We start from the raw sequence: 22038 nt of genomic DNA, 5'->3' as shown, positions 1-22038 counted from the left end.
TCGGACAGACGGGCCCGCCTCTGAACGGACCGAGTACTTCCGGGGCAGTAGAAACGCCGAGTCGGCTGTGGTGGCTATGCTGGCGGTGGCGGACGGCTAGGTGCGGAGCTTCTTGGGACGAGGCAGGGGGGGTGCGATGTCCAGGTGCTGGACCCGGGCAGCCGAGGTCGCTAGGGATGGGGAGGAGGCGGCGATCTGACGGTGGGCAGCGGACATCTCCGGGCAGGGTCGAGGGTTGTGAAAGCGCTTTAGTGATTGAAGCGCTGCGTTTGTCTGAGGAATTCTGGTTGTTGGGAGCGGACGTTTACACCAGGTCTCTCGTTTGGGACCCGTTCTTGGATGTGTGAAGAAGTGAGAGCGCATGTTTGCTCACCTAGAGACAGCCGTATTAATAAGGACCACCACACCAACTAAGAGCAGCTGTCAACCTGTGGGCAGTTACGTGCCCCTCACATATCGCGTTATTGAATCTTTATCGGGACCCAGAACCCCATTTGACAGTTGAGGAAACGGAGAGCAGACAGTTGACCTGACTTCCCCGCAATCGCTGCAGGACAGGGAGAAAGTTAACTCCAGAGCCCGTGCTCTTAGCTACTAAACTGTACTGTTCTCCATTTTGGTAAATGGGGCGGGTCGGGGGGAAGTGTGTGTGTGTGTGTAAGCGTATACGTTTTTATTTCTTAAAAATATGGGGGCCGGGCGCGGTGGCTCAAGCCTGTAATCCCAACACTTTGGGAGACCGAGGCGGGTGGATCACGAGGTCAAGAGATCGAGACCATCCTGGTCAATTTGGTGAAACCCCGTCTCTACTAAAAATGCAAAAAATTAGCTGGGCATGGTGGCGCGTGCCTGTAATCCCAGCTACTCAGGAGGCTGAGGCAGGAGAATTGCCTGAACCCAGGAGGCGGAGGTTGCGGTGAGCTGAGATCGCGCCATTGCACTCCAGCCTGGGTAACAAGAGCGAAACTCCTTCTCAAAAAAAAAAAAAAAAAGGCTCAGCCATTTATTTTTATTTTTATTGTTCCAATTATTGGAATCTTTCTTCTCCAATTGGGAAAATAACCGGAGAGGAAACCACAAATATTTCTACACACTTGCTACACAATGCCTGGAAAACTTACAAAAGCTACATAGTGCAGTTCCACATACTTGGTGTTTATTCCTTTTTTTTTTTTGTTTAACTTTTTTCCTAGATATGAATGAGTTGAAAACAGAGATGGTGCAGTCATTCTAATAACGATGTTGCCATCGTTATTAGATGGTATATTATTTTGGAATATGAAATATATATTTCGGAGTATGTCCTTCTAGTCTTTCATGGAATTATATGAATTTATGTAATGGTAATATAAACAGCAGTCATCATAACAAATTCCCTTCTGGCTTAGCTCAAATATCTGGCACAAATAGAATAGAGATAACCAGTGTTTAATATTTTAGTTAAGGGACTCTTTTTGGCCAGACATGGTGGCTCACACCTGTAATCTTAGCACTTTGGGAGTCTGAGGCAGGGGAAGATTGCTTGAGGCCAGGCCTAGGGTTCAAGATCAATCTGGCCAACATAGCAAGACTCTGTCTTAAAAAGGAGTATGTCCTTCTAGTCTTTCATGGAATTATATGAATTTATGTAATACGTATATGATATATCCTACATATATACTATATATCAACCATACATATCAACTATATATAGTATATATGTAGGATATATCATGATAATGATGTGTTGTAACCTGGAGAGAGCATGAGTAGTTGTATCTGGACTTTTTCTCTATGTGTTTTGGAAATGTATAATGTGTTTATATTATATACCCATATATTCTTTTTTTTTTTTTTTTTTCAGAGAAAGAGTCTTGCTCTGTTGCTAGGTGCCAGGTTGGAGTGCCGTGGTGCAAGCTTGGCTCACTGCAACCTCTGCCTCCTGGGTTCAAGCGGTGCTCCTGCCTCAGCCTCCCAAGTAGCTGGGACTACAGGCACATGCCACCACGCTTAGTTAATTTTTGTATTTTTTGTAAAGACGGGTTTTCACCATGTTGGCCAGGATGGTCTTGATCTCTTGACCTCATGATATGCCCGCCTTGGCCTCCCAAAGTGCTGGATAACAGGCATGAGCCACCGCGCCCGGCCTATACCCATATATTCTAAACTCCATAGTGTTGTCTTAATCTACCTTTCTAGCTTCATGCCTCTGCATTGTTATTCTCCCTGCTGTGGTAACTACTCCCTACTGTAACTGTCCATATTCCATAGTCAGACATTAGGCCTTTGACTATGTCCATATGTTGTTTCCATATCCTTGAATCCTCTCATTGGCATCATTGTCTGTCAAACTCGTAAGCATCTTTTAAGGCGGTTGTTGCAAACTCAGATGCCTATAGAGATTAATCACGTACCACAATTTAAGTGAAGTAGATTTGGGTGGGGATTGTAGAGAGCTGGAGAGCAACTGCCTGGGCTAAAAGGACCCAGCAGCTATCTGGCACAAGCACGATTACAAAGTTGAATGTGGGCCCAGTGTTGCTAGATCTTTCAATTTTACAAGTGAGAAGTTGGAAACCTGTATTTTTATATGAAGTATAATTTCTAAATGTTGGCAACTTATTTTTGCAAAGTTTACTGTGCAGGCCAAATAAAAACATCTGTAGGCAGGAAATGGCACTCAGAGTCCCAGTTTATGACCACTGCTCTAAGCTTATTTCAGGTACTTTGTTCATGAATTACATTCCCTGAGTCTAATGGAGTTCTTTTTGTTATTTTCAGGATTTTGTGTGTTGGATGGTTAGGCAGGGATGTTTCAGCGTTTCGTGTGTTGTACTGAATACAGCACCTCAAATACAGTGCTGCATCCAGTCTACCTTAGTTTTAATATGCTTTTCTAATACGTTAGAAATATTTTGATGGCATGGGTTGGGTCCAATTCTCCATTTAGTACATATCAGTACATACCTATGGCGTGTGTGTACCTAAGTGTGTGATCTATTGATTTCTACTCTGATAATTCTTGATTTTCTTGGAAACTAATGTCTGTTCTTTGTGGAAACAGCAATAGTACCTTGGCTTTAATTGCCAAAGAGCTCTGCATCTGGAAGGAATTGAATTGAATAACATTGGTATTCAAAAGTTGACCTGACATAAATCCTATCTGATGGCTTGAATTTCATAATGTCCTGGAAAAATTGAGGTATGAATGATTAATAACTAATATGATTTTAAAGGACAGTCAATAATAGGAAAAATTGATAAATTATATCTCATTAACATTAAAAACTTGCCCTGTGACAGGCCTTATGAAGACAATTAAAAGATTGCTTTTAAAAGCTGCAGACTGGAAAACAATTTGCAAATCACATACTATACAGAGGACTTGAATTTAGAATATATGAAGAGTTCAAAATTCAACAGTAAAAAAGAAACCTCATTAGAAAATGGGCAAAAGATACAAAGATATTTCACTGACGAGGATATACAGATGGCATATTCACCCATGAAAAGATGTTCAACCTCACTAGGTCTTAGAGAAACACAACTTAAAGCCACAATGAGATATCACCACACAAGCATTAGAATGGCTCAAATAAAAAATAGTGACAGTGCCAAATGCTGACAAGAATGCAGAGAAATTTGATCACTTATACATTGCTGGTGAAAATGTAAAATGGTATAGCTAGTTTGGAAAAGAGTATGGCAGTTTCTCAAAACTAAACATGAGCTTAACCATATGACCCAGCAATTGCACTCTTGGTCATTTATCCAAGAGAAATGGAAGCTTATGTTCCCACAAAAACCTATACATGAACTTTCATAGCTGTTTTGTTTATAATAGCCCCCAACTGGAAACCAATAGAGATATCCTTCAGTAATGGGTAAATTGTGATACATCTATACTATGGAATACTATTCAGAAATAAAAAGGAAGGAATATTGATACACACAACTTAAATGGATCTTGAGGGGCTTGTGCTAAGTGAAAAAAGTCAGTCTCAATAGGTAATATTTTTATATAACATCTTAAAATGACAAAATTACAGAGATGGAGAACACCTGTCCATCAGAGAGATCAGTAGTTGCTTTGGGTTGGAAGGAATGTGAGAAGTGGTTATGGCTAAAAAAGGATAGCACATGGGATCCTTGTGATTTAACTATTCTATATCTTGATTGTGGTGATAGCTGCATGAAGCTATACATGTGATAAAATTTTATAGAACTAAATATAAATGAGTATGTGTAAAACTGGTGAAATCTGAATGAGATCAGTGGATTGCATCAGTATCAGTTTCCTGGTTGTGATATTATATTTGTATCAGTTTTACCATTGGGAGAAACTGGATGAAGGTGTATAGGATCTCTGTATTATTCCTTATACTTGTATGTGAATCTATGATAATCTAAAACTAAAAAGTTTAAACAAATACTTTATACCAAAGAAGCCTATATAAATGTTTCTTTTTTGGGGGGGGGCTTTCATTTTACCAGGTGATGTTCTAATCATGTCAGATAAAGATTGTATTGAGACTCCACTGCTAACTGAAGCAGCCCCCATCCTTAAAGATGGAAACTGTGAGCCAGCCAAGAATTCTGAGTCTGTTGACCAAGGTGCCAAGCCAGAGAGTAAATCAGAACCTGTGGTTTCTACTCGGAAAAGACCAGAGACCAAACCTTCCAGTCACTTTGAGACTTCAAAAGTTCTCCCTATTCAGGTATCACAGACTGCAGACAAAATAGAGTATCTATTAAAACATTAGGATTTAAAATGTTGGGGCTAAAAGAAATTTGCCATAAATACCAATTTAGGATCACACTTATTTCTTTCTCGTTACAAACCTCAAATATAATGATTTCTGTTCTATAATAGCCTTTATGAGTAATTGTTTTTGCTATGTGGTACTGACTGTCTGCCAGTCAAGCAATACATTTCTTTAGCTAAATAATGTATTTGTTCACTCATGCTTTTGGCTAGTAATTAGATATCTTATCTGTACATGCTGATATTCCTCTCATTTTTAAATTTTTCTTGCCTTTTGTTTTTCTTTCTACTGGGAAATTAGGATACTGTTTCCAAAGATGTACCCCAGACCAGATGGGGTTATTGGGGGAGCTGGGGCAAGTCCATACTCTCCTCAGCCTCAGCTACAGTAGCCACAGTAGGTAAGATCATCAGTCACTTAGTTATTTTTTGTGTGTGTTTTATACAGATCTGTGTTGCAGATGACTTTATTAATAATTCTTCTTCCAGACTTTATAGTTTGAAGATGCATTAGTAATGATGGGCTGATTTATACTGCCACTAGAGTTTGCAGCATTTCCTTATTAGAATGTTAAGTTTAGGAATTATTACTGTAAACTTATTCTTTGGTGATGAATCAATTTTTTTTTAAAGGAGATAGTGCCAAGATTAGTTATGTATTGTCAGAATAACATGTCTTCTGGTCATAAATGATTTTTAAAATCTTCAGGTTTGATTTTTGGTTTGTTTCTTCAGTTTTGGTGACAAACAGCAAAAAAAAGTTACCATTTTTCTCATCAGGACAAGGTATTTCAAATGTCATCGAGAAGGCAGAGACTTCCCTTGGAATCCCTAGTCCCAGTGAAATTTCAACTGAAGTCAAGTATGTAGAAGGTCAGTATATAGAAACATAAAGACCTAGAATTATGAATTGAAATGGAACAGTTGAACTAATTTTTCAGTAGGCATTTATTGGACATCTGATACTCAGGGTGTCATGGGATTGTGGTGAGAAAGAGGATTTAGAGTCTTTAGATCCCAGTTAGACATCTATGTCCTTTAACTTATGATATGTCTCTTCACTTTATTTTCCACATCTGAAATAGGATGCTGTTTTATATCTCAAGTGACTGTTATAAATATTTAACAAATAAGGTCATGAATATACAGTATAAAAGTTGCTTAGCATTTCGCTTGGCATAATTGAGTAAGAGACCAATAAGAGTTAGCTGAATCTGCACCCCAGATCAAATGGGGTTATTGGAGGAGCTGGGCAAGTTCATTCTCTCTGAGTCTGTTGTGAAACAAGAAAAATATTTTAATGTATTGCTTTGGGGGTGTAGTCTTGTGTTTAGATTTTTATGAAGACTAAGTTTAATTCTAGAGGCTTGCCTTAATCAGACAGGAAACCTGCTCTCAAACCATGAAAGCTAGAATTATAACCAGAAATCAAAAGGGCCTGGGACTAGAAAATAGGAATCTTTTTAGGGCCTGGTTTGCATTCTTTGTCTCTTATGGGCTTTATTGTCTCTCAGTCTTGTTTCTTTTTGCTGATCTGTCTCAGTCTTTTTATTGAAGCTGACTGACTTTTGCTGCTTATTTTCCTCAGCTCCAGCTTTATATTGAATCCTGGCCTCAGTTATTTCAGCTTCTGAATTCCTAGGTGAAAGAATTAGATTGATCTAAACTTGGGTCATATGTCCATGGATCAATTTTGGCCAGGAGACAAGTCACATTATATAAACATAGCTGCAAAGGGCTATGTATGTGAATTGGAGGCACCATTCTTTTTTTTTTGAGATGGAGTTTCGCCGTTGTTACCCAGACTGGAGTGCAATGGCACGATCTCGGCTCACTGCAACCTCCGCCTTCTGGGTTCAAGCAATTCTCTTGCCTCAGCCTCTTGAGTAGCTGGGACTACAGGCACGCACCACCATGCCCAGCTAATTTTTTGTATTTTTAGTAGAGACGTGGTTTCACCATGTTGACCAGGATGGTCTCGATCTCTTGACCTCGTGATCCACCCACCTCGGCCTCCCTAAGTGCTGGGTTTATAGGCGTAAGCCAGTGCGCCCGGCCAGAGGCACCATTCTTAGTGAGGCCTGCATTAGTTAAACTATTTTAGCTGCAAGTAACAGAATATGTAAATGAAAGTGGATGTATTTTTCTCAAGGACTAGAAGTAGGCTGTTCCAGAGTTAGTTTAGTGGCTCCATGATGTCAAGGTTCTGGGCTGGCTTCTCTATGGTATTCTTTGTTGATTTCTTTATACTTTCTTTATGGTTGTCCGATGATAATGCAACTCCAAGTATAGTGTTCTAAAACAACCATGCTCAAAGTTGGGAATGAAGTAGATGGGAAGTGTCATTTCTCCTCATGCATCCCTCTTTCTTTAAAGAGGGGAAATGTTTTCCAGCAGTCCCAAGCATGTTTCTTCTCGAATGCCATTGCCTAGAACAGGATCTCGTGTTCTTGATGTAGCAGCAAAAGGTGCTGAGACAGTGAATCTTGGGCATTATGGGAAACCTCAAGATCAGGATATGGGTTTAGCAGGGAAGAAAAAAGGGTGTTAGAAGTGGCTTTGCATATGTAAACAGCAACATCTTCATAGCATTGAAAGATGTCTACCACAGAGAGTCATGTTTTAAGAAGGGAGTGGAAAAACTGGGTGAATCCTGAAAAGAGTGGGCTAGATAATGTAAATCAAAAAGTATCTGAGACAGGTCTCAATCAAGTTAGGGTTTTATTTTGCTGAGGTTGAGGATGCACCTGGTAAAAAGGAACACAAACCACGGAAGTAATCTGCCTTTCATACTTTTTTTGAAGAGGGTCTGATGACTTCAATAGTTAAAGGAGAAAGAATGGGCTATAGGGGAAAGAGGAAGAAAAAAAAGGGAAGGGTAGATAAAAGGGGCAAATGGTTGCCTTCTTTTGAATCTTTGATCAGTGTTCATTGAATCCACAGTTTACGTGTAAAGGGAAAGAGCAGAGGATTATGTATTTGTCTTATGCTCAGCAAATTGGCAGTTTACATGAGATAAAGTAAATGTGGAGTAGCTACCTGTGGAAACATCAGGCCTTTTGTCTTGTCTTTCTGCTGAGGAACAAAAGGAAAGGCAGTTTTTTGTGTAACTTAGCTTTCTGGTTAACTTTTCCCTTTGGCATAGTAAATTTGGGGTCCTGAGATTTTATTTTCTTTCACAATAGTGAAATGTCTGGAATTAAAGTCTTAGAAAGTTGAAGGAATTATGGATATTGAATCTGGTAATCTGGAGAAGGGAAATTGGGAGAATATACTGGTCCTTTTCATAACTCAGAAGACTTGGCATGGAGAAGAGGATTTAAGTTTATTTTTTATGGTTTATGGAGAGAGAACTAGTAACTAGTACCACTCAGTGGAAGTTATATGGAGTTAAGTTTTAGTTTAATAAAAGAGTTTAACAGGGAGAACTTTCCAGAATTGAAATGGACTGCCTTTTGATACTAAGCCCCTGGTATCTACTAAAGTTCCTGAGGAAGGGGGTTAATTCCTCTGCCAAGAATGTGTCTTGTAGTCAACATATGTCTTTTGGGAACTTTTAGATAAGCATAGGCTACTGATGGAAATCATTGATCATCTGTTAGGGATTTTTTTGTCTTCCTTTAAATGGTGCTATCTTCTGGTTTCCTTTTGTTGGTAGGCAGTTAAGGTATCGGCAACTTAAATTGATGCTTTTAAGTTTTTTTTTTTTTTGAGAGATGGAGTCTCACTCTGTCACCCAGTCTGGGTGTAGTGGTACAATCTCAGCTCACTGCAACCTCTGCCTCCTGGATTCAAGCTGTTCTCCTTCCTCAGCCTCTCGAGTAGCTGGGATTACAAGCATGCATCACACCTGGCTAATTTTTGTATTTTTAGTAGACGTAAGCTTTTGCCACGCTGGCCTAGTCGGGTCTCAAACTGCTGACCTCAATGATCCTCCTGCCTTGGCCTTCTTTTAAAGTGCTGGGATTACAGGCATGAGCGAGCTGCCATGCCTGGCCACAGCATTTTTTTTAAAGCTTGTTTAGGGTGAGTCTAGAGTGGCCTTTACTCTAAGTACTATTTATCTTTTCTGCGTGGCCTTTACTCTAAGTACTATTTATCTCTACTGCTAAGGCTTGACTCTTCTGAAGTCTCCACCTTAATTCCCAGGTGCTTAATAATGTCTCTGTTTTGGTGGGTTGGAAGTCAAATGTCTCTCAGCCTAGCATGAGCTCTGGGGATTGTTTAGCTTACAGCTCTGTGGTAGTTCTTTGTACAGATTTTTGGAGTCTCCCAGTGCCAGAGCAGTGTAGTATTTAAGCAAAAATACCTAAAGGTGTCTTTGGGCATGCCTATGCAGATTCATATCTCTTTAGCCATGTGGCTTCCTTCTCTGTGGTGTTTGACCTGCAAATTCCAATTGCTTTAGCATTCCCAGATTCCAGTCTCTATTTCTTCCACTCATACTGATTGCCATGCCCCACTTGGGTTTCTCTTCCAACTGTCATGGCCTCTATATAGAAAGCCAAGCCAATTGTAACGTTTATTTTGTTTTTCTTTCTTGTGTGAACCAAAGCCTTGTATTGCTCATTGTCCTATGTCTGAAGACAGTTGCTTCTTATGTATTGTCCAATTTTTCAGTTGTTGTAACAGGAGGGCTTATCTAATACCATGGCTGGAAGTGGAAGTCCTCTCTATAACAGAGTATTTGATAATACTTAAATTATTTGGTATAATGGTTCTTTTCTTGTGTGAGATTTTTAAAGTTAATAGATTATTTTTTTGAAACATACCCATTTTCATATGTTCTTTTGGTTTTTACTAATCCTAATTTTCTAGGATAAAATTTAAAATAGACTGGATTTTTAAAAATCAGGTTGAATTATAATTTATACACAGTAAAATTTATTCTTTTTAGGTGTACAGTTTTACATGTTTTGACCAATATATGTATACTTCTGTTTATACTGTATAATCATAGTACACTGTGATTATACAGATATAGAAAACATTCTGTGTCACAATTATCAATACAAATATATAGAAAACATTCTGATAATTGTGACATAGAATATTTTTATTATCCCAAAAGAGTTCTCTCATTCCCGTTTGTAGTCACTCTGTTCCACTTACTCTCAGTTCTTAGCAATTACTGATCTGTTTTCTGACCTTATAGTTTGACTTTGTCCAGAAGAATATATAATTGGAATCATTCAGCATATAGTTTGTTGTATACATCAGCAGTTTGTTTACAAAACTGGATTTTATTTTTGAAATGAAATAAAAATGAAAACTGTCTATCTTAGCTTTTATTTTAGAATAAGCAAATGGTTTAAAAAGATAAAAAGGACTAAGACCTTGTGTGTGGGAAACAGGGTCTAGTTTTAAAAATTTCACATAGATGCTAATAAAGCAAAAGAGTTAAGGGACCTTCCCTTCATGTTTACACATCCCCTTCCTCTTGTAGGAGAGACAAATGCCAAAGAGAATGAAAACTCCTCCCCAGTGGTCGGGCCATTTGGTGTATTCTCTTCCATCTCTACTGCTGTTCAGAGCACAGTAAGTAAGAAAGTGCAAGGTGGCCCGTTCCCTTCCATTATAGTAATGGGTTTGTGTATCTTTCTGTCTCTTTTCTTTGGATGGTCATGTAGACTGATAACTTTTAAAATAGTTCAAGCCACTGAAGATCAGTCACTTTGATCTTATGGGTAGAATTAATGCTACTTGAAAACTTTCATGAAAGCAATAAAGAAGAAAGAAGGAAATAAAGGAGTAGCAATAAATAAGGGAATAGGAGTTATAGAGAGGCAATAGACATTATTTTATGGATTAGGAATTCTTAATTTGGAGGCCCTAGAAAATGTCTGCTTTACAAAAATATTTTTCTCATAATTGCATTTTTTAGACAAAGGGGAAACGTGATCTTTATGACAGATATTTGCAAAACTGTGATTAAAAACATTCGTAAAGGATTATCTAGGAAGCTAAAAATCTCTCCTACATAAGGATAAATAGCTAGTTTTTAACTTTTTATTGAAATATACATGCAGAAGAATAAAATAATAAGTGTTTGAATTTTCAGTGTGAAACACCCAGACTAAGAAACAGTGTTACTGTACGTCAGATCCCCCCACCATCTTGTATCCTCTCCCCATTTTCTGTGCCTTCCTCTCTTCCATTCTCCTGCACCATGAGAACCATAATCCTGACTTCTGCCATCATAGGTTAATTTTGCCTGCATTTCAGCTTTATATAAGTGGAATTAGATATATAATAATCTAGCTTCTTTCAGACAACATTGTGTTTGTATAATTTATGGTGCAGTTTGTGTGGTAGATTCAACTTTCTTTGTTATATTTCATTGTGAAGCTTTGTCATATTTTATTTGTTCATTCCACAGTTGGTGAGCATTGGGGTAGTTTTCAGTTTGTAGCTATTACAGACAGAGCTGTTATGAACATTTTTGTACATGTCCTCTGATGAACCTTTGTACTTATTTCTGTTAGGATGTAACCATCTGTGGAATTGCTGGGTCATGCACCTGTAGTAGTTATTGACAAAGTTTTCCAATGTGGTTATACCTATTTACATTCCCACAAGCAGTGTATGATTGTTTTATTTGCCTTACATTCTTACCAATGCTTCATATTGTTAGCCACTGTTTTTATATAATAAAAATATGCAGATGCGTTTTCTCAATATTGTTGTAATGAGGTTGCATGTGTTTTCTAGGGAAAGAGTGTTATCAGTGGGGGTTTGGATGCCTTAGAATTCATTGGAAAAAAGACAATGGATGTGATAGCAGAAGGAGATCCTGGATTTAAAAGAACCAAGGGTCTGATGAACCGAAATGCTACACTCTCTCAGGTGCTGATTATCTTTACCTGTTTACTTCCTGTTTCTGTTTTGATCTGTATTTTTGCCTTTGTTTACTTGGGACCTTGTGTTGTCTTTGAAAGAATTTTCAATAATTTTTTTATTAAGGCGTTTTTTTGGGGGTCAGGGAGGGATCATTGAGAGCTCTAATGCTTACAAAAATACCCAGCTCTTTGTTCCTCCTCTTTCCTTTCTGCAGGAGCCTCCCATCAGTGCAGTGCAAAATGCTAAACCCTGTCAGTTTTTTTTTTTTAAACTATATTAATGTTTAAGTCATTTTCAGCAAAACACTTGGTTCCTTGGGTGTTATTTACACTGTCTAGGATCAAATTATGTCGTCAGTTTGGTGGCTCACGTCTTTTATCCCAGCACTTTGGGAGGCTGAGGCAGGCAGATCACTTGAGGTCAGGAGTTTGAGATCAACCTGACCAACACGATGAAACCCCATCTCTTCTGAAAATACAAAAGTTAGCTGGGCATGGTGGTGTATACCTATAATCCCAGCTAGTTGGGAGGCTGAAACAGGAGAATAGCTTGAACCTGGGAGGCAGAGGTTGCAGTGAGCAGAGATTGTGCCACTGTACTCCAGCCTGGGTGACAGTGAAACTAGCTCAAATTATGTATGATCATTTTTCTTTCTGCAGCTCCTGAACCTACCAGATTTGAATTGTAATGCCAAGAATGAAAGGGCAATTCTCTGTACTGTAACCTGTCTCAGCTTTCTTTGCTTCCTTCAATTCTCAAAACCGACCCTTGAGCTCTCATTATTTGCTATAGTGTAATGCCTCTATCTCTTTTTAGGTTTTACGAGAGGCGAAGGAGAAAGAAGAGATATGGACCTCCAATGAGGTTACCATGGAAACAGACAAGAAAACTCATTATGGGCTACTCTTTGATGAATTTCAAGGCCTTTCACATCTGGAAGCTCTGGAGATGCTTTCCCGAGAAAGTGAAATAAAGGTAATTCAAAGCCAAAATCTCAACTGGAAAAAGCCTTCAAGTAAAAGAATGCTTCATCGTTTTTTTTTTTCTCTTTGTACATTTGGAAGATGAAATGTATTTTCAATAGAGACTTGAGATGTCCTGGAAATACTACTACAAAATAAATTGAAAAACTAATGTTTGATTGAACTAATTGCTAGAAATAGAATTAGTCAAGTATTAGTTCTGTAAATTTAAACAAAAAAGACAGATTAACAAAGAGGTTGTAATAGGACATTTATTATTTTTCCTTCTTTTATTTAGTTTCTTTGGTTTAGGCTGGCAGGAAATCTGTTGACTTGAGCTGCCAATTTGTGTATGGTTACCTGTTAGCTTTTAATTGATTCAAGATTGTCTCATTTTTCTGTGATTTCTAAGCTGTTGTTAAGCACTAATAATTTCCAGGCATTTCTGGCTGGTATTACTTTTAGAAGTACGGATTCTCCATACCTTCCTATCATAACCAGCCTCTTGTGTTAAGGTTCTTATGGAATAACTTGTGCTGGCTTGTGAGCTCATAATTTTGACTTCAATTTGATCTACATATAGTCTCTTTCCTATTTGTGAATGTTATTCTTTTCTTTCATACTCCTACAACATTTTATTCTTATATCTATCCAGGTGAAATCTATCCTTAATTCTCTAAGTGGAGAAGAATTAGAGACTCTCAAACTTGAATTAGAGCAGCTCAAAGAAGCATTTTCTCTAGCAGAATTTTGTGAAGAAGAGGAAGAAGAGATAAAAGGTAATATGAAAATTTAGTATCTAAGTGGAGAGGACTCAGTGTCTTTGTATGCAGTGCATTGCTCTTGAAATAAATTATTTGCTCTCTGATTACACTGGCTTGATTTTACTTTTTTAGTGAGGTTTTTTTTTTTTTTTTTTTTTGAGACAGAGTCTTGCTTTGTCGCCCAGGCAGATCTTGTCGCCAGTGCAGTGGCGTGATCTTGGCTCTTCAGTGAGATTTTTTATGCAAATAATCTGTGTAAAATTCTCTACAGTCTTGCACCTGACTAGGCATTGATGGTGGCAGTTGGCCTTATGTGCATATCTCCCTACCTCCTTCCAACCAAACTCTTTGTGGCTTCTCAAAGTCTAATATTGCAACTCACTTCTTTGCCTGTTTTTCAGTTAGCTTCTCTCGTCAGATTCTTGCCTTAGTTTGACTGGTCATTCATATGAGCTTTTATATTCCTAGGTACTTTACCTCTACCTCTCTGACTCTTGTAACTCCTGACTGTCTTGAATTGAGGCATGCAAGATGGCAATTATCTAAAATGTGGGTGATAGATTTTTTTTTTTTGGAAAACTCTTACACTATATTTTAATAGCTGCATTTCTCAGAAAAGTGCCACTTTTATTTAATCTTGTCCTTGACAAAGCAGTAAAAATTATTAATTTTATTAAATCTTGACCTTTAAGTACACATCTTTCAACTATTCTGTGTGATGCCTACTGAAGTATGATGGTTGTCTCAGGAAAAGCACTTATATTATTTGAGTTGTGAGCTGAACTACATGCCTTTTTCATGGAATGCTATTTTTACTTGAAAGGATAACAGTCACATAGACTATTCAGAATAGGATATTTGGCACACATTTTCCTGAAAATTAATGAAGAGAGACTTTTTTTCAAGGAAAGCAACTAACTTATTTGTGACTCATGATAAAAATTTAAATGAAGGTTAAAACTTCGTAAAATGTATTTGCTGCTGTGGTGAGCTTGACGGCTTTCCCATGCTTACAGACTGCTGATGAAGTTGGTGGTGATCATATTTTAACAAATGTGATCTGTGTTTTAACAGATATGTTTTGACAAACATGATCAGTTTTTGATTTTTAGAAAGAAATATGACGACATTTGGAAAATCTGCATAATTCAGAGAACCAATGTTTTCTAAGTGTCGGATCACCATGGGTAAAAGACCTAATGGATTTTAATTTAGTGTACAAAATTTTATGATATGGTTTCAGGTATATTGCAATATGGTTCATTACAACTAATTTTTAAGAAATGACCACTTGTTGAGTTTTGGTATGGTATTAAAGAACATTAACAATTATCTAAAAAGGCTATTAAAATACTTCTTCCCTTTCCAACTATGTATCTTTGTAAAGTTGGATTTTTCTTCATATACTTAACAAAGCAACATAGCAGACTGAATATAAAAATAGATAAGAGAATTTAGCTATCACCTGTTAAGCCAGACATTAAAGAGATTCAACCATAATGTTAAATGGTGGCACTATTCTTGCTAAAATTTTTAGTGAGAATAAAATATAGTTTTGAAAAATATAGTTTTTAAAAATAAAAAGTATGTTATTTATAAGTAGTGTTAGTTTACTGTTTTTAATGAATTAATAAACACAGTTTTATATATAAATTTGTATATGTATATTTATATACACATATAGATATATACATATATGCATATATATGTACACTATATATACACATACATATGTGTGTATATATATGTATATACATATATGTATGTGTATATATGCATATATACACTAACTTACACTAAAAAAGCTATTTGATGTTCTCAAAAGGTTTTAAGAGTGCAATGAGGTCCTGAGACCAACATGTTTGAGAATTACTAGATTAAATTACCTAAACTGCAATGCTTTTAAAAATGTCTCTGATTGCTTTTTAGAATTGTACATCTTTATTTCTTTCTGTTCATTTATCTGTTTATCTTTTACTTCACTGTTAGTGAGCTGGCTTCTGATATCCTCTGAATCTCATTTGTTTTTCTATTTCTAATCTGTGGGTGAAAAACCAGATAACTAGTTTTATTGGAGTTGTCCATTAAGAGCCAAGAGCTCTGAGTGAGGGTCTTAGAGTCTTTCTTGTGTCAGAAAACATAAAGTGAAGTATGTGGATTCTCTACAAACAGGGATTTTTTTTTCTTTTTCTTTTAAAATCAGTTAAGGAGAAGAAATATACATTTGTATCATTTATAATTACATAGTTATTTTTACTAATGCTCTTTGTCTTTTTTTGTTTTTTGTTTTTCAAAGTTCTTTTATTTTCATAGGTTATTGGGGAACAGGTGGTGTTTGGTTACATAGTAAGTTCTTTAGTGGTGATTTGTGAGAATTTGGTGTACCCATCACCAGAGCAGTATATACACTGCACCCAGTTTGTGGTCTTCTATTCTGCACCCCCTTCCCATCTTTTCCCCCTGAGGCACCAAAGCCCATTGTGTAATTCTTATGCCTTTGCATCTCATAGCTTAACTCCTACTTATGAATGAGAACAGATGATGTTTGGTTATCCATTCCTGAGTTACTTCACTTAGATAGTCTCCAGTCTCATCCAGGTCACTGCAAATGCTGTTAATTCATTCCTTTTTATGGCTGATTAGTATTCCATTGTGTGTGTGTATGTGTGTGTGTGTGTGTGTGTGTGTGTGTGTATCACAGTTTCTATCCGCTTGTTGATTGATGGGCATTTGAGTTGATTTCACATTTTTGTAATTGTGAATTAATGCTGCTATAAACATGCATGTGCAAGTATCTTTTTCATACCATGACTTCTTTTCCTCTGGTTAGATAACCATTAGTGGGATTGCTGGATCACATGGTAATTCTACTTACAGTTTTTTTAAGGAATCTCCACACTATTTTCCATAGCAGTTGTACTAGTTTACATTCCTGCCAGCAGTGTAGAAGTGTTTCTTGTGCACTGCATCCATGCCAACATCTATTATTTTTTTATTTTTTGATTATGGCCATTCTTGCAGGAGTCAGGTAGTATCACATTGTGGTTTTTATTTGGATTTCCCTGATTATTAGTGATGCTGAACATTTTTTCATATGTTTATTGGCCATTTGTGTATCTTCTTTTGAGAATTGTCTATTCATGTCCTTAGCCTACTTTTTGATTTGTTTGTTTTTTTTTCTTACTGATTTGAGTTCATTGTATATTCTGGATATTAGTCGTTGGTCAGAAGTAGAGATTGTGAAGATTTTCTCCCACCATGTGGGTTGTCTGTTTACTCTGCTGACCCTTTGGCCATGCAAAAGCTTTTTAGTTTAATTAAGTCCCAGCTATTTATATCTGTTTTTATTGCATTTGCTTTTCGGTGCTTGGTTAGGAAATCCTTGCCTAAGCCAATGTTTAGAAGGGTTTTTCCAATATTGTCTTCTAGAATTTTTATAGTTTCAGGTCTTAGATTTAAGTCCTTGGTCCATCTTGAGTTGATTTTTGTATTAAGGTGAGAGATGAGGATCTAGTTTCATTCTCCTACACGTGACTAGTGAATTATCTCAGCACCATTTGTTTAATGTTTTTGTTTGCTTTGTCGAAGATCAGTTGGCTTTAAGTGTTTGGGTTTATTTCTGGGTTCTCTATTATGTTCTGTTGGTCTATGTGCCTATTTTTATACCAGTACCATGTTATTTTGGTGACTATGGCCTTATAGTATAGTTTGAAATCAGGTAATATGATGCCTCCAGATTTATTCTTTTTGCTTAGTCTTTCTTTGGCTGTGTGGGCTTTTTTTTGGTTCCATATGAGTTTTAGGATTTTTTTTTTCTAGTTCTATGAAGAATGGTGGTGGTATTTGATAGGAATAATGTTGAATTTGTAGACTGTTTTGGGCAGTATGATAATTTTCACAATGTTGATTATACCATCCATGAGCATGGGATGTGTTTTCATTTATTTGTATTGTCTATGATTTCTTTCAGCAGTGTTTCGTAGTTTTCCTTGCAGAGGTGTTTCATGTTCTTGGTTGAGTATATTACTGAGTATTTTATTTTTATTTTTGCAGCTATTGTAAATGGAGTTGAGTTCTTGATTTGATTCTCTGCTTGGTCACTGTTGTTGTATAGAAGAGCTACTGATTTGTGTACGTTAATTTTGTATGTGGAAACATTGCTGAATTCTTTTATCAGTTCCAGGAGCTTTCTGGAGGAGACTTTAGGATTTTCTAGGTAAGCAGTCATATTACCAGCAAACAGCAACAGTTTGACTTCCTCTTTACTGATTTGGATGCCCTTTACTACTTACTCTTGTCTGATTGCCCTGGCTAGGACTTTCAGTACTGAGTTGAGGAGTGGTGAAGTGGGCGTCTTTGTCTCCCATTTCTCAGAGGGAATGCTTTCATCTTATCCCCATTCAGTATTATGTTGCCTGTGGGTTTGTCATAGATGGCTTTTATTACATTAAGGTATATGTCCCCCTTGTATGCTGATTTTTTTGAGAGTTTTAATCATAAAAGGATGCTGCTTTTTGTTGAATGCTTTTTCTGCATCTACTGAGATGATCATATGATTTTTGTTTTTAGTTCTACTTATGTGGTATATCACATTTATTGACTTGGGTGCTTTTTTTTTTTTTGAGACAGAGGTCTGGCTGTATCACCCAGGCTGGAGTGCAGTGGTGCGATCTCAGCTCACTGTAACCTCCACCTCCCGGGTTCAAGCAATTCTCCTGCTTCAGCCTCCTGAGTAGGGGGGACTACTAGCATTCACCACCATGCCCAGCTAATTTTTGTATTTTTACGAGAGTCCAGGTTTCATTATGTTGGCCAGGATGGTCTTGATATCTTGACCTCATGGTCCGTCTGCCTCGGCCTCCCAAAGTGCTGGAATTACATGTGTGAGCCACCACACCCGGCCCTGACTTGCATGTGTTAAACTATCCCTGCATCCCTGGTATGAAACCCACTTGATCATGGATTATCTTTTTGATATGTTGTTGGATTTGGTTAGCCAGTATTTTGTTAAGGATTTTATGCTCATCAGGGATATTGGTGTAGTTTTCTTTTTTGGTTATGTTCTTTCCTGGTTTTGGAATTAGGGTGATACTGCCTTCATAGAGTGATTTAGGGAGGGCTCCCTCTTTCTTAATGTTGTGAAATAGTGTCAATAGGATTGGTGCCAATTCTTTTTTGAATGTGTGGTAGAATTCTGCTGTAAATCCATCTAGTCCTGGCCTTTTTTTTATTGGTAATTTTTTAAATTACCATTTCAATCTTACTGCTTGTTATTGTCTCTTCAGGTTATCTAATTCTTCTTGATTTAACCTAGGTTGGTTATATCTTTCCAGAAATTATCCATCTTCTCTAGGTTTTCTAGTTTATGTGTGTAAAGGTATTCATAGCAGCCTTGAATGATCTTTTGTATTTCTGTGGTGTCAGTTTTAATATCTCCCTTTTTGTTTCTAGTTGAACTTATTTGGATTTTTCTCTTCTTTTCCTGGTTAATCTTGCTAAGATTCTATTAATTTTATTTACAAGGAACCAACTTTTTGTTTCATTTATATTTTCCAATTTTTGTTTGTTTGTTTCAATTTCATTTTGTTCTGCTCTGATTTTGGTTATTTCCTTTCTTCTGCTGGGTTTGGGTTTGGTTTGCTCTTGTTTCCCTAGTCCCTTGAGGGGACTTAGATTGTATGTTAGTGCTCTTTTGGACTTTTTGAAGTAGGCATTTAGGGCTGTGAACTTTCCTCCTAGCACCATCTTTGCTGTATCCCAGAGATTTTGATAGCTTGTGTCACTATTGTCATTGAGTTTGAAGAATTTAATTTCCATCTGAATTTCATTTTTGACCCAGTGGTCATTCAGGAGCAGTTATTTAATTTCCATGTGTTTGCATGGTTTTGAAGGTTCCTTCTGGAGTTGATTTCCAGTTTTATTCCACTGTTTTATATCACTGAGAGAGTAGATGATATAATTTCCATTTTCTTAAATGTATTGAGGCTTGTTTTGTGGCCTATTATATAGTCTATCTTGGAGAAAGTTCCATGCACTGTTGAATAGAATGTATATTCTGCAGTTGTTGGGTGGAATGTTCTGTATATATCTGTTAAGTCAGTTTGTTCCATGGTATAGTTTAGATCCATTGTTTCTTTGTCGTCTGTTTTGATGACGTGTCAAGTGCTATCAGTGGGATATTGAAGTCCCCCACTATTATTGTATTGCTATCTATCTCATTTCTTAGGTATATTGGCAATTGTTTTATAAATTTGGGCACTCCAGTGTTAGGTGCATATATGTTTAGGATTGTGATATATTCCTGTTGGGCAAGGCCTTTTACTGCTATGTAATGTCCCTCTTTGTTTTTTTTTTTAACTGCTGTGGCTTTAAAGTTTGTTTTGTCTAATAGAATAGCTACTCCTGCTCACTTTTGGTGTCCATTTGCATGGAATATCTTTTTCCACACCTTTACCTAAAGTTGATGTGAGTCCTTATGTGTTAGGTGAGTCTCTTGAAGGCAGTAGATGGTTGGTGCGTTCTTATCCATTCTGCAATTTGTGTGTCTTTTAAGTGGAGCATTTGGGTCATTTACATTCAACGTTAGTACTGAGATGATGTGAGGTCCGTTCTATTCATCATGCTGTGTTGCCTGTATACCTTGTTTTTTTTTTTAATTGTATTTTTGTTCCATAGGTCCCAAGATTTATGCTTTAAATAGGTTCTGTTTTGTTGTGTTTCCAGGATTTGTTTCAAGATTAGAGCTCCTTTTAGCAGTTCTTGTAGTGCAGTTCTTGTACTGCTGACTTGGTAGTGGCAAATTCTCTCAGCATTTGTTTGTCTGAAAAAGACTGTATCTTTCCTTCATTTATGAAGCTAAGTTTTGCTGGATACAAAATTCTTGGCTGATAATTGTTTTGTTTCAGGAGCCTAAGGATAGGGCCCCAATGCCTTCTAGCTTGTAGAGTTTCTGCTGAAAAATCTGCTGTTAATCTGATAGGTTTTCATTTATAGGTTACCTGGTGCTTTTGTCTCACAGCTCTTGAGATTCTTTCCTTTGTCTTAACTTTAGATAACCAGATTACAATGTGCTTAGGTGATGGTCTTCTTCTTATGAATTTCCCAGGTGTTCTCTGAGTTTCTTATATTTGGATATTTGTATGTCTAGATATCTAATAAGGGTGGGGAAGTTTTCCTCGAGTATTTTTCCAAATGTGTTTTCTAAACTTTTAAATTTCTGTTCTTCCTCAGGAAAGCTGATTATTCTTCGGTTTGATCATTTAACATAATCCCAGACTTTTTGGAGGCTTTGTTGTATTTTCTGAATCTTTTTTTTTTTTGTTCTTTTTTGGAATGGGTTCATTCGAAGACCTTGTCTTTAAGCTCTTAAGTTCTTTCTTCTGCTTATTCAATTCTATTGCTGAGACTTTATATAGCATTTTGCATTTCTGTAAGCGGGTTGTTTTTATTACATTGAGTATTTCTCTCCTCGTATCATTTTTTTGATTTCCTTAAATTGGGCTTTGCTTTTCTCTGGTGCCTCCTCGATTAGCTTAATGACTAACCTCCTGAATTCTTTCTCAGGTAAATCAGGGATTTTTTCTTAGTTTGGATTCATTGCTGGTGAGCTAGTGTGATTTTGGGGGGTGTTAAAGAACCTTGTTTTGTGATATTACCAGGATTGGTTTTCTGGTTCTTTCTTATTTGGATAGGTTCTGTCAGAGGGAAGGACTAGGGCTCAAGGCTGTTGTTCAGATTCATTTGTCCCATGGGGTGTTCCCCTGACGTAGCACTCTCCCCCTTTTCCTAGGGATGTGACTTCCTGAGCACCAAGTTGTAGTGATTGGTATCTTTCTTCTGAATCTGGCCACACAGCAAGTCTCCCAGACTCTAGTCTGGTACTGAGGGTTGACTGCACAGAGTCCTATGAACTGTCTGTGTGGATCTCTCAGTTGTGAATACCAGCATCTGTTCTGGTGGAGGTGGCAGGGGGATGAAGTAGACTCTGTGAGCATCCTTGGCTTTGGTTGCTTAATGCACTATTTTCATGCTGGTTGGCCTACTACCAGGAGGTGGAGCTTTCGAGAGAGCATCAGTTGCGGTAGTATGGGGAAGAATAGGCAGTGAGCAGGGCCCTGAAACTCTGAAGAGTATATCTTCTTTGTCTTCAGTCACCAGGTTGGGAAGGGCAGGGTTAGTTGTGTCTGAACTCAGACTCTTCTTGGGTGAGTCTTGCTGTGGCTGCTAAGGGGGATGGGGATGAGGTTCCCAAGTCAATGGAGTTAATGTTCCTAGGAAGATTATGGCTGCCTCCACTGTATTATGCAGGTTGTCAGAGAAGTTGGGGAAAGCTGGCAGTCACAGGCCTCTCCCAGCTCGTGTGCAACCCAAAGGGCCGGTCTCACTCCCACTGTGCCTGCCCCTCAACAACACTGAGTCTGTTTCCAGGCAGTGGGTGAACAGGGCTGAGAATTTGCCCCAGACTACCCAGCTGTGAAAGCAAGTAAGGCTTTCATTCTTCCCCTGCCCATGGAGTCCACACACTGGATTCATACCCTCCCCTGAATTCTGGCCAGAAGACTTTTTTTTTTTTTTTAGACAAGAGTCTCACTCTGTTACCAGGTGCCAGGCTGGAATGCAGTTCTGCGACCTCTGCTCACTGCAACCTCTGCCTCCCTGGTTCAAGCAATTCTCCTGCCTTAGCCTCCCGAGTAGCTGGGACTACAGGCGCACGCCACCACGCCCAGCT

General features: G+C 37.7%; 1 protein-coding gene across 2 annotated transcripts in view; it reads left to right on the top strand.

The window, feature by feature from the left end:
* Nucleotides 1–35: 35 nt before the first annotated feature.
* FAM114A2 (family with sequence similarity 114 member A2) overlaps nucleotides 36–22038 on the top strand; it is a 46268-nt gene continuing 24265 nt past the window's right edge. Inside the window, exons 1-9 of one of the 2 annotated variants that reach the window (XM_008988530.5) lie at nucleotides 36–100; nucleotides 3044–3181; nucleotides 4474–4697; nucleotides 5046–5145; nucleotides 5525–5617; nucleotides 10191–10282; nucleotides 11456–11590; nucleotides 12401–12559; nucleotides 13202–13325. In XM_008988530.5, coding sequence (XP_008986778.1) covers nucleotides 4488–4697; nucleotides 5046–5145; nucleotides 5525–5617; nucleotides 10191–10282; nucleotides 11456–11590; nucleotides 12401–12559; nucleotides 13202–13325 — 913 coding nt within the window. In that variant the 5' untranslated portion in view covers nucleotides 36–100; nucleotides 3044–3181; nucleotides 4474–4487. The remainder of the gene's footprint in view (nucleotides 101–3043; nucleotides 3182–4473; nucleotides 4698–5045; nucleotides 5146–5524; nucleotides 5618–10190; nucleotides 10283–11455; nucleotides 11591–12400; nucleotides 12560–13201; nucleotides 13326–22038) is intronic. The other variant, XM_002744422.5, reaches the window with a different exon arrangement.

This window comes from Callithrix jacchus, chromosome 2 (genome assembly GCF_049354715.1).
Source record: "Callithrix jacchus isolate 240 chromosome 2, calJac240_pri, whole genome shotgun sequence".
NCBI classification, from domain to species: Eukaryota; Metazoa; Chordata; class Mammalia; order Primates; family Cebidae; genus Callithrix; species Callithrix jacchus.
This window is presented reverse-complemented; position numbering and strand designations above follow the sequence as displayed.